Raw genomic sequence first — 15,644 nt, forward strand, 5'->3', positions numbered from 1 at the left:
GCATCCTCCTGCATCGGCTTGAGGAGACCGGCATTGGCGGTCAGGTGTTGCAATGGTTCCACTCCTTTCTAGATAACCGCTCCTTCTGTGTTGCCATCCCTCCCTTCAAGTCCAATTTCCAACCGCTGGCCATGGGGGTTCCGCAAGGGTCCTCGCTGAGTCCCACGTTGTTCAATCTTTACGTGAGACCGCTGGCTGATGTCGCTAGGCAGTGGGGCCTAACTTTGGTCTCATATGCCGACGACACACAGCTGGCGGTTACTCTCAGCGGGGATGCGGAGACTGAGGCCCCCAGGTTTCAGTATGGACTGAAGGCGGTGGCTAGCTGGTTGACAGGCAACGGCCTTCAGCTAAATGCCACAAAAACGGAGGTGATGGTTGTCGGTAAGGGAGTGGAGCTGTGGGGTGACCAATGGTGGCCCTCTGAGCTGGGACCCACTCCGAACCCGGTATCTGAGGTGAAAAACCTGGGGGTCTGGCTGGATGCGGGCCTCTCCTTTGTAGCGCATACTAAAAAAACTGCGGCCTGTTGTTTCGGTCTCCTAAGGGGCTTGAGACCTGTTCTCAAGTTCTTTGACGCCCCGACCAGGCAGCTGGTGATCCAGGCAACTATCATCTCCCGCCTGGATTATGCCAGCTCTCTTCTGGCTGGGGCTAACCAGGCCGAGTTAACCTGTCTGCAGCGGGTTCAGAATGCTAGGGCGATTGTCGGCCTGCCCAGATTCAGCTCGGTGGCAACTGTCCTTCGTACCCTACATTGGCTCCCTGTCAGGAAGCGCATCCTTTTTAAGGTCTTGTGTCTCGCTTTTAAGATTCTGAGAGGTATTGGCCCGGAAATCCTATCCAGCTGGCTTTCCTTTTATGTTCCCACCCGCACCCTCCGTTCCCAGGGTTTGGCCCTTGCGGTGGTCCCCAGATTTAGGCTTAGTCGCATGGGTGGCCGCTCGTTTAGTGTAAAGGCCGCGTCAGCATGGAACTCCCTTCCTGTTGAAATTCGTCTGATGGAGGACCTCTTGACTTTCCGGAGGGCTTTAAAAACTTTCCTGTTTTAGCTGCTTTCATGTTTTTAGTTTCCTGTTGTGTTATGTTCTACCTTGTCTCTGCGCCGGGACGCCCCTTGGCTGGGGTATCTGTGCGCATAATAAATCAATATAACATAACATAACTTACCGCAACTCCCCCCAACATACCACCCAAATAGCGTCCAATGTCCACGGAACTTCTAACGCTCCTCAAACAAGAAGTTCTCGCTCTGCTTCAGAAGCATGCAATAGAACCAGTTCCCCTAGAACTTCAAGGGACAGGGGTTTACTCCCTGTACTTTCTAATCCCCAAGAAGGATGGTACTCTCAGGCCAATACTAGACCTCAGATCTCTCAACTTCTACATACAATCAGATCATTTTCACATGATCACTATCCAACAAGTCCCTCCACTGCTCCAACAAGGCAACTTCCTTGCCACGCTAGATCTCAAGGATGCCTACTTCCATATTCCCATACACCCTGCTTACAAGAAAAATCTAAGGTTCACAGTGGACGGTCAACACTATCAGTTCAAGGTTCTCTCATTCAAAGTAACCACAGCACCCAGGGTCTTCACCAAGTGTCTCGCGGTAGTGGTAGCGCACTTGCGGAGGCAGCAGATCAGTGTGTTCCCATACCTGGACGATTGGCTGATAAAAGCCAAATCGCACAGTCAGTGTGTTCATCACACTCACCAAACAATTCAGCTGCTAATCGACTTGGGGTTCACAATATACCACACTAAGTCACTCCTACAGCCCTCCCGCCCACATCATTATCTAGGGGCCACAATAGACACTTCCTAAGGTCTAGCATACCCCAATCCACTCAGGATACCCAGTATGCAAACTCCTCACCAAATTTGAACCCCAGCACTCCCTTCCAGCGCAAGTGTTTATGCAGCTCTTAGGAATGATGGCCTCTTGCATTTTCATAGTACCACACGCAAGACTTTAGAGGCGCCCCTTACAGGAATGCTTAGAACGTCAGTGGAATCAGGCTCACGGCCAACTTGCAGATCTGGTGTTGGTGGACAGCCGCACACATCGCTCTCTGCAGTGGTGGAACACACAAAACCTTTCCAGAGGGTGGCCGTTCCTAGATCCATTTCCACAGATAGTGCTAACAGACTCATCACTCACTGGCTGGGGAGCCCATCTCCTAAACCACACAACTCAGGGCAGGTGGACCATTCAACAAAACGTGCTTCACATCAATCACCTAGAATTACTGGGCAATTTTTCTAGCACTAAAATCGTACAAATCAAATCTCCTCAACAAAGCTGTCCATGACAGCAATGTACTACATACAGAAACAAGGAGGAACTTGTTCTTTGCAGCTGTCTTACCTAGCGCAAAGCATATGGAGATGGGCTATTCGCAAAACAAAAATCTCCTAGCAGAACATCATCCGGGAGTGCACAATCAGATTGCGGATCTGCTAAGACGTCAGACACAGTAGATAAACGAGTGGGAACTTCATCCTCCAGTTTTTCAACCATTTTTCCACATGTGGGGCCACCCACACATAGATTTGTTCCCCGTAAACGCAAAATCCCCAACCTTCGCCGCCAGGTTTCCACACCCGTTGTCCAAAGGCAATGCAGTACGGATGAACTGGTCAAGCAGATTTGCGTACGCTTTTCCGCCACTCCCACTCATTCCGCTTGTAGTACGCAAGCTCAAGCAACAGTCTCTCAACATGATCCTAGTTGCTCCCAAATGGGCACGGCAGCCATGGTATACAACACCCCTTAAACTCTCAGCAGTTCTGCGCGAAAAGCTACGTCTCTCCCCAAAACTGGTAACGCAGAACCATGGAGAGACAACACACCCAGATCCAACACAACTGAATGTAGCAATCTGGCTCCTGAAATCCTAGAGTTCGGTTACCGTAACCTACCACTGCACTGCATGAACTTTATCAAAGAAGCCAGACACCCTACTACTAGAGCTTGCTATGCAGCCAAATGGAAACTATTAGTCATTTACTGCAATAACAACAAAATTGACACACTAGACGCTTCCATTCAAAACATAATTTGCTATTTACTGCATTTGCAAAGATGTAATCTTGCATACTCATCAGTAAGATTACATTTGGCTGCCCCCGCTGCCTACCTACAAAAAAGACATGTCCTTATTTAGGGTATCCGCAATAAAAGCCTTTATGGGGGGCCTTAAGAGGATAATTCCACCCAGATTGGCACCCTCTCCCGTGTGCAACCTAAACATTGTCCTTACTAGACTCATCATTTCCCATCATGGCGAAAAACAATCTGAGGATGGAGTCGATGCCCATGCGCACTATCGTCCAAGGGAGGAGTCCCCTATATCGTGACTACAAAAGACTTCTTCCAAGACAACAAGGGGCAAGCATCCGAGCCCAACACCAGATGGCGATCTATGCAACAGTATGACTCTGCAGCTCTACATGCCAAGATCAAAGAGCATACTGGTAAGTAGCATTTTCCTTCTAAGATGGGGCTAGTTTTTTTCCTTATTGTAACACTTAAGGTGCTTCTGTAATTTTTCTTTTCAAATTCTTTAATGGTTGCTTCTATATTTTCAAGAGCAGTCCTAACGTTAGTGATGGGTGAGTCTCCACGTTTTCTTTTCTGGGTCATCAATCTCATCTTTGAGCTGATACACGTTTGAGAGCTGTCTCTATACTAAGTACCACCCAGGCACTGGAGCATTTATTTGAGGTGAAGCTAAAGTTTGTCTTAAATTTATAGTCTTCCACGAAGATAATTGGAATGTTTTTAACCTGAAGGCCTGCAGGTGTAATGGTAAAATGTAGGCAGTCTGTGAGGAACTTTGTATGAAGCTCAGTTCAGATTATTTATATTTTCAAGCGTTCAAGAATTGATAAATCAGTGCCTTTTGAATTTGTATTCGCTGGACCCTTAATCCCTAAAAGAATTGGGACATTAGCAATTCTGGTGGTGCTAGTTGTTTAATTTAGTTTGCATGGAATGTCCTGCCAGGCAATAGTCAAAAGTTAATGGGAATTGGGAGGATCTAAGGGGATATGTACCCTAGTGTTCAGCACAAACTACAGTGATGGATTAAGACTCACTTGTTACTGGGCAGATTGTTTCTTGACAAACTCGCAAGTGACCATCAACTGAGACTCATTCCTTAAGGTCTGCGCGAATGGCCCACACGAGCAACCTAGCGAGTGGTTCTCACATGAAGACTTCACATCAACTTGTTCCCTTTTATGCCACTTCGCTTAAAATGATAACATAGATTGCTGATAGAGGTACTTGTTGATGAATGGGCAACACAATACCCGTACATTGACTATAATTCACATTGAAGATATTCACTTATTTCTTTTCATAATTTACTTCCAGTTTCAAGCACTGTGAACTAGAGGAACTGGCCCTAAATGTTTGTTCAGCTGTCAAAGTACAGGCTAGACCGAACTCTCCACTGGGTCCAAAATTAGCCTGTTACCCACTTAACCATATCTTCTTTCGATGAACGACGTGATGCATGAGACGGCACTCCTGTATTCACATCTGTATACAGCTAGCTAATAATATGCAATTGCAGCACCTCTCATCTGGACTTTAGACATGGTGTTGGGAATAGTGTGAAAATATAAGGTGTATAGTTTTAATAAGATCTAGACCTTTTGTTCTGTATTTTTATTTCTCCTCTTAATTTGTTTCACTCAATTTAAGCAAAACAACCTCCTGTCAGGGTGTCTCTGAAAAGCAACATTATTAGGGCAATCACTGTTAGAATGCTTTACGTGTAGAAATCCCTCTGACTTTGGTAATTGGAGGGGCACTGGTAAGATAAGCAGAATTAGGTGGAGCAAGTTGTTACACCATAGTTATTCACATTTGAGTGTTTAGTCGGTCTAAATATCCACACACACTTTGCATATATGCAAATCAGAGTGGATGAATAACCACTGACCAAGCGCAGGCAACCCTTAAATAGAATTTGTTTTAGAGCCTGAATGTTTGTGTGCAAACAGTTTCACAGAGAATGCTTTCCAGCATTAAATAAATACCTCTTAACAAAGAAATATTAGTATTTTAGCACGTCATTTTCCCTTAAAGCTTGTGGCATCTTTCTCTTTGAATGGGAACAGTCAGAGCAGGTCTCTCAACATTATAAATAAACTTAGCCCATGCATGGCATGCTTGTGCCGAAATCCTACACCCAGTAGTTCTGCCTGCCTCATCAATTGTGTTTTGTAAAGCCAGTATCAAATACATACATTAATTCAGAGAAATGTGACTGGCAGGAATTAGAAAAATGTCATTAACATTGTGAACAACTTGTGCTTACAATCCACTGCTGCTCCTTGCCAAGCATATGGATACTTTTCAAAACCTAAAAACAAGAGGAGTGGAGTAGATGGCTTGAAAGTGGTCATTCAACACAGTCTATATACAGGCAACACATGGCTGTCTTGAGCATATCAATGGTGATACTTTGGAAAAGCCAGGGATACAATCTTGAGCTTCATCTGCTGAAACCCATTTCCTTCCCTTATTAGTGGAGATCCTTTGAAGGTATCACACCCCAACATATACATTCAGTTGTTTCCTAAAATGGACCTTTTAATTATTTTCCCTATGGCCTACATAAGTAAAGTCTATCCAAAGATCAAAACATTGTGCCCTGCTGAGGCGAAACATTTGAAAATAATCCCATTATTGGGAATTCGGATTTAAGAAAAGAGCAAAAGAGATGGTTTGGTTCATCCAAAAATGAGAAAACAAGAACGCATCTGAATAGTCATGTCAGCTTCTCCTAAATTGGATTGAGAGAACTGTTTTCCAGATTGCCATTTAAGTTCAATTTGAATCCACCTTATGAAAACACCCACAGAGGAGTCAAAACAAAAGTCCGATTTTCGTCCTAGATTTTCTTGTCAGATCTTACTGACTGTAAGGCTCAGGCACCAAAGGGGCGAATGAGCCTAAATGTGCTGTACTAAAAGCGTGGTTTTCCATTAAACACTTTTTGGAGACGCAATATCCTTAAACTAGTAGTCCAAGAAAATTTGGGAAAAGGGGGCCCTTTTCTTGAGAGTTAACAAAGTCATGTGGACATTCCTGATTGCGGATTATCGCATTCCAGTGTTGTGTAAATGCCATTCCAATGTTTCACCGCATTTTCAATTAGATTTATACTGTTGACACAGTACTTTTTTTCTTTCGTTTTTACAGGAAGGAACCTCTGCTGTAGAAAATCTGAATGAAATGCAGTGTATGTGGTTCCAGACAGAGTGTGCCCAAGCTTACAAATCTATGAATAAATTTGGAGATGCACTTAAAAAATGTCATGAAATTGAGAGAGTATGTATCCAATTGAATCTTTTAAATCAAGGAGCATTCCTTTCTTTAACTACTGCTTTGTATTCCTATTAACACAATGCATGTTTTTTTTTTAAAGTTAAGATAGTCATAGTGAGTTCTATTGCTTAATTCAATCATCTGAAAATAATGGCTTGTATTTTATACTTATTTTGACATTGCATCATTGGCTAAAATTAAGAATTTGTGCGATAGAAATGTAACTTATTTCTTGTATTGTCAGTTTAGATTTATAGATAGTTTGATTTTTCTTTCATGTAGTGTTTTTGTTTGCTGCTCCCTTCTGGTGTAAGGATTGTCCCTGGTGCATTCAAAGGAAAGGATTTTGCACTGCAAAAACTATAGGAGAAAACATTTTAAAGCCAATTCTGGTTCATGTCTTCCTTTACCATACTTCTCCCCTTACGCTTTGTAAGGAACTTCCTTTACAACACAATGACTTATTCCACATAATTTTTTATGTTTTGTACTAGGAATTATTTTTCTTTGATCCCTTAAATTAAATTAAAATGGAGCTTGTTCAAATTACAGTTCTCAGCAGATCTGCCAGTGTCCATCTGCAATGCCCGGGATTTTAACACCTTTCACTTGATAGTACTCTTGATTTCTCTTTCCGGCTGTGAATAGTACACTCCTTCTGGCCTTCTATGTTGGATGAAGTGGTATAGACATCAGTATGGCCCACATAAGTTTACATTTGTTTTGGAAGACATGCAGGTCCCAATCTCTGAATACCTCACTAAGTACATTGTCAACCTTTTTCCCAACAGTTTGGGGAGGTCGACTTGTAATACTGACATGCACCAACATACATAGCAATGCTGCTGTGAGTTCCTGTACAGCACTGAGTTTCCCAATTTGTTGTGAAGACATGAATCTATCAGAGATCACTACAAAAGCCTAGTGGGTCGAACTTGATGTTGCTATAGTGTAACATCACATTTCAGATTACCTATCTCATTCTGAGAACACATTCTAAGATGTGCCACTTTAATGGCCAGATGTGCCACTTGAATGGTTAGATATGCAGTGTAAGTCTGAAAAACCATCTGATGTTCTGCTGGTTAGAAACACTTACACCAATAAGGTGTTTGTTCCACAGCTTTCGCAATTCTTTGACTTGTACACTTAGGCCTGGCTTCACCCCTGAATTTGAGTGGCTTGTTACCATCATTGTGTCCATATCTTGTAGCATGTGTGGCAGTCGATCCACATGCTCTGCATACTCCTGCCATATAGTGTAAAGCATAGACTTTTAAAACTTGTTTTTGTTTGATGACATTTTCTATCAAAGTACTGAAATCACTCCATTAGTCCTCCGTGCACCAGGACAAAGACACCAACTCTGATTGTTTTTTCCGCCATAGAGTTTGTTTCTTTCTGCAATAGTTTAAATGTTTCAGTGGCAGCTTCATGACCGACAGCATTCTTAGACTGGACCTTCGAGGCGAGGTGATTGGTTTCAGCAATGAATGAAGGCAATATCAATGGAGCGTCGACAATATCAATGCACTGTCTGATTCTGACTATGCATCAAACCATTTTGAGACCGTGCTTTAGAGGATAAACAATATTGTATCAGAATGACCGTTAGGTGCGGAGAAAATGCTTTGCCAGGTGTGCCCTGAATTACCCTTGTCTGACCATCACTGCATGTGCTATCGCAATTTGTCTCCCGAACGCACAGAGCCACTTGCTAAGCCCAAGGTGTTACAGTGCAAGGAAACCATCTGGTATGAAAGCAAAATACGATGGGTACACCACAAGATGCAACGCTATGGATCCCCAGGTACACTGTACAATGTGTCTCCAAAGATCTCATAGGGCTGAAGGAAAGGAGCCAGGGTCTTCAGTCATCTAATTAGCGCAATTCTGTCTTTTGCAGGCTTCTTCTGGATCCGTTGAATATAAAATCCTGGCATCATGGATGTCTCCTAACTAATCAATTTAGGTATGTTACAGGGAAGGACAGATAGTAGCCCATGGGCTACTTACTTTTAGGTCGACTACACCCACTATATGACTGCTTCTTGTGCAGAAGTATGCATTACTCTAACCCAGTGAGCCTAATTCCACCTAAACAAGATGGTGGAATTTTTAAGTTTAGTGTTCACATTAGGTAGCCCACCTTAGAGGTGGAACTAGCCTGATGGGGACCATGCCTCATGGCTAGCTAATTTTCCTGCCTGTCCTGGTGTTAAATGGGCCCGGGGTAGAGGGTAGCATTTCCCCTGCGCAGGGAATCCTTGAGTTACATATCAAATGGAGCAGAGACCGTTGAAGCCTACTGCCTTGATATGCTGATTACTTAGCCATCCTGCTTGGAGGAGGAGGCAGCATTTTCTGCCCTCAGTGAGCGCGGGCCCTCCCCTGCAGGAGGTCAGAAACCTGTCTGTGGTGGCAGGCTGGTATACACCAGTCAGCAGTACACCATTAGTGGCTAGGTTTTCAGGAGGCACTTCTGAGGTGCCCTCTGAATGCATGTATTCATAGATCCATCACTGGAATCAGTGTGGGCTTATTAATATGAGATGTTTGATACCATGCATCTCTATTTTCAGTGAAACCAGCATGCAGGTAGGGAACTCTTAATCACCAGTGTCAAGCACATTTACTTAAAATGGTTTCCTTGTAAAATTGTAATATCTATGAATCGATTTAGACATTGCAGGGACATATCTGCTCATGCCGATAGGTGCAAACATGTAGTATGGTGCACCCTGCCTTAGGGCTGTAAGGGTGACTTACCTATATTGCATGCTGTATCTGCAGGCATGGGCTCCAGGAGGCTTGTCCTATTGTGTCTTCACTTTTTTCTGCACCGTGTCACGCAGCCTTCAATGGGCGTATGCTGAGGGGCCTGTGGTAGCACAATACATGCTGCAGCTCGTACGGATCCTCTTTAGCATCCTTGCCCTAGGTACCATTTACTTGGGACCTCCATGGGATGCTAAAGCTACTAAAGAAAAATCAAATGTAAACACTGTAGGGAACTGGCTCTGTATAAAATGTACCAAAGTAAGGTATAGGGGACACAGTCAATTGGAACCCCAAATGTAGGCAGAAGTAAAAGTAGATAATACCTTACTCTCCATTTGTGGTAGTGTGGGCGAGCAGTAAGGCTTTGTCAGAGGGTAGTGCTAAGCATTTGTTGTACACACTCGGGCAAGAAATGTCACACTCAAAGACTCTACTCAGACCAATTTGTATAAAAATAATATCTGAAAGAAAGTTAGTGTTCGAGGCATATGAGCTGCCGATTACACACTGGGCATAGATCGCCACCTAGTGTTTTGCCCGGATGTTTGCAGTTTGTTTGTGTCCTGAAAAGTTCTTTGGAAGTCACGAGATGGGTGACTCCTCCTTTGGACCACATTGCGCATGGGCATCGGCTCCATCCTCAGATTGTTTTTTTTCCGCCATCAGGCTCGGATGTGTTTCCTGATTATAGGGGGTGGGTAACCCAATAAACCCTTGCGGGCTTGGGCAATCGTAGTGTTACGAGGGAAAATGCCTGCAAGGGATTTTTTAGAAGTGCAAGTTTATGCAGTGTGACACGGTCTCTATTATTGAGACTTGGAAGCTGAATGAATCAGATACTGCTCTTGTTGTATTATTAGCTGTTTCAAAAACTCTATAGAAACTACCACACTAGCCCCATAGAAGTTGAACAGTTGAGATAATTTTCAACACTCAATGTGGTATTATTCACCAAATGAATCTTAAGAAAACGATGTAAAGCAACACGGACAAATATGTTTTTCATAGAAAAATTATTATTTATATTTTTGCATTCAAATGTAAGGGTACATAATCAAAAGTAATTGCATGTAAATCTTAGGTACGTGGAAAAAACAAAACAATCCATTGGTACATAAGAAACAATCCAGCCTTGAACAAATATGTATAAAATTGACTTCTTTTAGAAATAAAATAGAAAGTCAAACAATAGAATGAAGACTTGGACTGGTATGTCGACGTTTCGGTCTCACAGGTAATATCCAAAGACCATCATCAGGACAGTAAATTTTATGCAATGTGGATGTCCCCAATGAAAAAAGTGATAAAATTAACATACATTCTTAATACGTGTTGCTGACAACTAATCATTTAAGTACAAATATTCTGGCTTTTACATTCCAAAAGTGACAGTAGCTTAACAAACTGGTCAGTGTGGTGACAAGGATGCTGGCTTACAAAGTTACATTGGTGGCTTTCTCAAAGATATGAGATGAAATGAAAACACTTACTTATAGTAAAAATAAGAAAAAGCTATGAATGAGGAAGGCTGCAGCTCAGCCTGATGGAGAGTGTTCAATGTCAAAGATTCATAGCCTATGGGAGACAAATAGCGAATTAACTTAACTGTGAGTTGATTGCTGGGTTTTTTTAACTGCAAAGGCAGAGATCACTTATGGGGTTAATTGTTACCTTGAGGGACCGCCAAATCTTGCCTGTGGTTATATTCAAACAGGTAGTGTCCTTGTAGTCAGTTTCAAGGTTCAAATGCTGAAACAAATGAGGTTTATGTTATGGCCTACCGTGTAATTATTAACAGTTTTTAGGTATCAAAAGACTATATCATAGTCAATGATTCTATTTAATACAATGATGGAGCGGGGATCGGTAAAGCCGTGTATTATCACACTAAACGTGGACAAGAGGTGAGCCCTTTAGGTGATTGTTGATAACCAGCTGGAAAACAAGCCTAAATGGAATGAGCCTATATATTGCTCGAAATTTACACCCCTATAGTACATTCCCGACATGAAAGCTTCATTGATCTATAGGGAAATGGCATTAATGATTGATTAATCATTTTCAAAGTTAGGTTCATCCAAATAAACTGTGCTGCTGAAGGATACATTTAAAACGAGCACCAGAAGCACAAAAAAAGGGGGTATTGTGTCAATATGCCCTGAGTGAAGCTAATGCAATTCACAGCGTACAGAGCAATATATGCAGAGTGCCACAGTCAACCGTTCAATCTGACTTGAAGGTGACAGGACACAGAAAAAGATTTCTAGGTTTTTAGCAGAAAAATGTCAGCATGAACTAGCACAATAGCGGTACAGCCTGGCTAAAGGTCAGAGTGACTGAACACGGAACTGTACTTACTTCAAATGAAATGAAAAACCGGCGTGGCGTACGCATGGGATCTTCAGCGTCAGAACGAAACTGATTCGAGAGGAGAGCCAATCCGACGGGGATTTATACGGAGCTAGAGTAATGCGTCATACTCACGTGACCGGGCTGTGGGTTGGAATGATTCTAAGTTACTGCACACGGTCGCCATATTGGAACGGTCGCAGTATTGTATAGATAGTGTGGTGAAAATGTGGGAACACATGTTGAACCACATGTTTAAAAGGACACTTTTTGAAGAAATATTATTAGGAAGACAGTGTGATCGAAGCAAAAGAAATAAAATCATAATCGCTTGTCAAACTGTTTGACAAATATCGTTACTGTTTTCTGTTTACTATACAGTTATCGAAATGTGAAAATAAACAGGGTCTATGTTGACAAACTCATGCCATATGTGGTAGTGCACAACATTGGTTATAGTGGTAAAACCGTATAGTCAAGAGTCAATGCACCTGTCGCAATTATAGAGCGGGCACATTCTACAGGTAAATTGCAGCTATAGAGTTATAACATACAGAAAAAATCATTCATGTAATCATAATTAACAACTTAGTGGCAAGATGTACTGTAAACCAAAGAGGAATAGAATTAACAGAACATCAAAGCATCTGTCGCAATAAAGATGCGCTCACAGTTTCTGAGTCATTTTTCACAGTGTGATAGAGAGTAACAATAATGGCTGAATTATAGAATCAGGTTACATAGGCTAATGTGTGCCATTCAGTGGATGAGTTAAGCCCATTTTTGACACTACCAGCAAACTCAATCCATTGATTCTCCTTTAGGGTCAAAAGCCTGTCAACATTTGTTTGTCTGATGGTCGGTTTGATTACTTCTATAACCCACCATTTGATCTCCTTTTCACTGTTTGAGTTCAAGAAAGTGCTCCACAAGAGGTGCATTTTCTGTTTTACACCTAATTCTGGACTGATGTTGCAAGACTCTTTGCTTGATCATCTGTGTGGTTTTGCCTATGTATATCATGCCACATGGGCATTGGATGCAGTAAACCACATTTTGCGTACGGCAGTTAGAGAAGGTCTTAATTTGTATAGTTTTGCCGATCAGATTGAATTATTTAATGTTGTCTGTGGTTTCACAGGCTGCGCATTTGTTGCACTTGTAGTGCCCTGTTATAGGGGCCAGTTGTCTCATGTTTTCAACAAGATTTTGATTTTCATTTACATATGCATGTACTAGTCTTATCACGTAAATTCCGTCCACGTTTGAATGAAAAGAGAGGCTTGTCTCTGAGTTCTGGTAATCCCGAGAGCAGTGGCCAGTGTTTCAGTACAACCTTCTTCAATTGGTTGCTGAGGGTGCCAAAAGTGGTGACACAGACTAAAGGGTTACTAACATTTAGTGTCCGCTCAGATAGTAGTAGGTCACGGTTATTATACCACGCTCTCTTCAAAGATTGTTTGAGAAGTTTATTCAGGTAACCTCTTTCAGATAGTTTGTTCTTCAAGATTTTTGCCTCTTTGAAGTAGTCTGTTTTCTTGGTACAGTTTCTCCTCAGACGGAGAAACTGACCAAAGGGTAAGCCATCCCTCAAAGCCTTTGGATGGTGGCTATTGTACTTGAGAAGGGTGTTTCTGGACGTAGGTTTAGTGTAGAGGGTAGTATACAGCGTATTCCCTTCATTCACTTTGATGGTAATGTCCAGAAAATTCATCTGGAGGTTGCTGCTCTCTAGGTTGATAGACAGATTGGGGTTTCTTTCATTAAGCCATACATGGAAACTAGATAACAGGTCTTGACTCCCTTTCCAAATCATGAAGACATAGTCTATGTACCTGAGCCAACAAGATATGTTGGCCAGGTAAGGATTCAATGCATGGTAGATGTACTTTTTTTCAAATTCTGCAACATAGATATTAGCGATGTCTGGGGCAAAAATTGCCCCCATGGCCACCCCTTTGAGTTGTTGATAGTAAGTTCTTTCAAAGAGGAAGAAATTCTCGCACAGAGGGATTCTGATACATTCCAAAATGAAGTCAGTTGGTACTTCATGTGGTCTATTGCGGCTATCCAGTAGGTCTTTCAATATAGCCAACACCTCTGGTTGAGGGATATTCGTATAGAGGCTTTCTATATCCATGGTTACTAACAATTCTTCATTTGGATTGAAGCAGTGGTTTTCAAGTTTGTTAATGACTGATGTTGTGTCTTTAATGTAGGTATCAGATCCTATGGCAAAAGGTCGTATGAAGTAGTCAGCATACTCGGCTAGTGGTTTAAGTATCGAGTTACACCCTGATACTATGGGCCTTCCAAGTGGTTCAGAGGTGTTCTTATGCACCTTCGGGAGCATGTACAGAGCCGGTACTGTGGGCGCTTTATTAGTGAGGAACATTGTTTCCTTTTCACAGAGCCAACCTTCATCTAAACCACTTTGGCTTAGACTCAGAATTTCTTTTTGTAGTCTTGGTGTTGGATTCACAGATAGTCGTTTGTAATTGTCCTTAACTGTCAATTGTTTAAGGACCTCTGTTCTGTATGCTGATTTGTCCCATAAGACAATTCCTCCACCTTTATCAGCTGGCTTTATCACAGTATCTGATAGTGATTCTAGAGTTTTTAAAGCTGATAATTCCTCCTTGATAAGATTGTTTCTAGCAAAGGGCATCTTTTTAAAGAGGTTTTCTGTTTCTATCAGGACTGCTTGTTCAAAGGTCATGATTTCTTTTGCTACCAAGTTATTGGGTGGAAATAAAGTCGATGGTGGGTGTAGACCTGTAAAATTTCTTTCCCCTTTGAATGTTTTTTCTGAAAAGTAGTTTTTGAGTCTGATGGTTCTAAAGAATTTATAGAGCTCTAACTTGGTCTGGAATTGGTTGTTACGGTTGGTAGGCACAAAGGAAAGACCTGCAGATAGAACTTCAATTTCAGGTTCTGTCAATATATGGTTGGAAATATTGAATATGGGTATAGAACCATTACCATCTACCATTCGTAGTATTGGTTGCGTGTTTGGCGCTGACCCTCATGTGTTTCCTGCGCTCCGGTTGGGCAACGAATTTCTTTCGGCGCGCAATCCTCACCCAGTTCGACGGTATTGTTTCGATCGCGCTCCCCATCGACGCGATTCTTCACTTCTTCGAAGTCTTCGATTCCGGTCGTCGACGAAGGCCTTCGGGTCTACCTGGGCCTTACCTTCTGGCTCATGGAAAGGACGCCATTCAAGAAGTGTCCTCAATGTGAGTCGAAGTTTCCCCACACCGATCTACATGAGGCCAAATACTGTTCTGCTTGGGCCTGCTTCCGATCCAAGAAGACTATTCAGGACTGACGAACTCGAAGAACCATGGCTTGCTCGTCAGCTTCGTTCCCAGACATTTTTCAAGAAGGTGTCGACGTGCCAGGACACCAGCGGGACGAAGAAAGTGCCGGCTCCTCTGATGCCGAAGAATCAGGCGTCGGACATCACTCTAGCTCAACGGGTCGTAAGTAAGACTGTCGACCCCAACCCTTCCTCGACACCCTCAAAAAAGGTTTCGGTCATACCCTCGCCTTCAGGCCCGAGTGCACACCGAGAGATTGCTTCCCACGCCCTGCCTTCGGGCCCCGCAAAGAAGCATATTAAGCCGTCAGGCGGCTCGGGCTCGAGTCAGCCTATTTGTATGGGATCGACACCGAAGAAGAAGCCATCTTCCTCAGCCACGCGACTGCTGCTCCGACACCCAAGTACTCGGCGCCGAAGACTGGCACCAGCTCATCGACGCCAAAACCGCACTCTGAGCAGAGTAAAAAACTGCCTAAAGGGCCCGACTCACATGTTTCATAGTCGAAAAAACACCCAGAACCGAAAAAACTTGTTCCGGTTAAAGACATTCCAAATGTGGGGACAACCTCAGATAGACCGCTTTGCCACCTACGAAAACACCAAATGCCCAAGCTTCGCCACCAGATATCCACACCCACTGTCCAAAGACAATGCAATATGAATGAACTGGTCAAACAAGTTTGCGTACGCTTTTCCACCGCTACCACTCATGCCACTAGTAGTACGCAAACTACAGAAGCATTCTCTGACCCTCATCCTAATTGCTCCAACGTGGGCTAGACAGCCGTGGTACACCACACTGCTACAACTGTCTGTAGTACTGCACCAAAAACGATA

General features: G+C 42.9%; 1 protein-coding gene across 1 annotated transcript in view; it reads left to right on the top strand.

The window, feature by feature from the left end:
- Positions 1-15,644, top strand: part of NAA15 (N-alpha-acetyltransferase 15, NatA auxiliary subunit) — a 778,287-nt gene that overhangs the window by 535,996 nt on the left and 226,647 nt on the right. The window contains exon 13 of the mRNA XM_086962172.1: positions 6,227-6,355. Within this exon, the coding sequence (XP_086818298.1) occupies positions 6,227-6,355 (129 nt within the window). The remainder of the gene's footprint in view (positions 1-6,226; positions 6,356-15,644) is intronic.

The sequence above is a fragment of the Lissotriton vulgaris genome, chromosome 3_1, assembly GCF_964263255.1.
Source record: "Lissotriton vulgaris chromosome 3_1, aLisVul1.2, whole genome shotgun sequence".
Lineage (NCBI taxonomy): Eukaryota > Metazoa > Chordata > Amphibia > Caudata > Salamandridae > Lissotriton > Lissotriton vulgaris.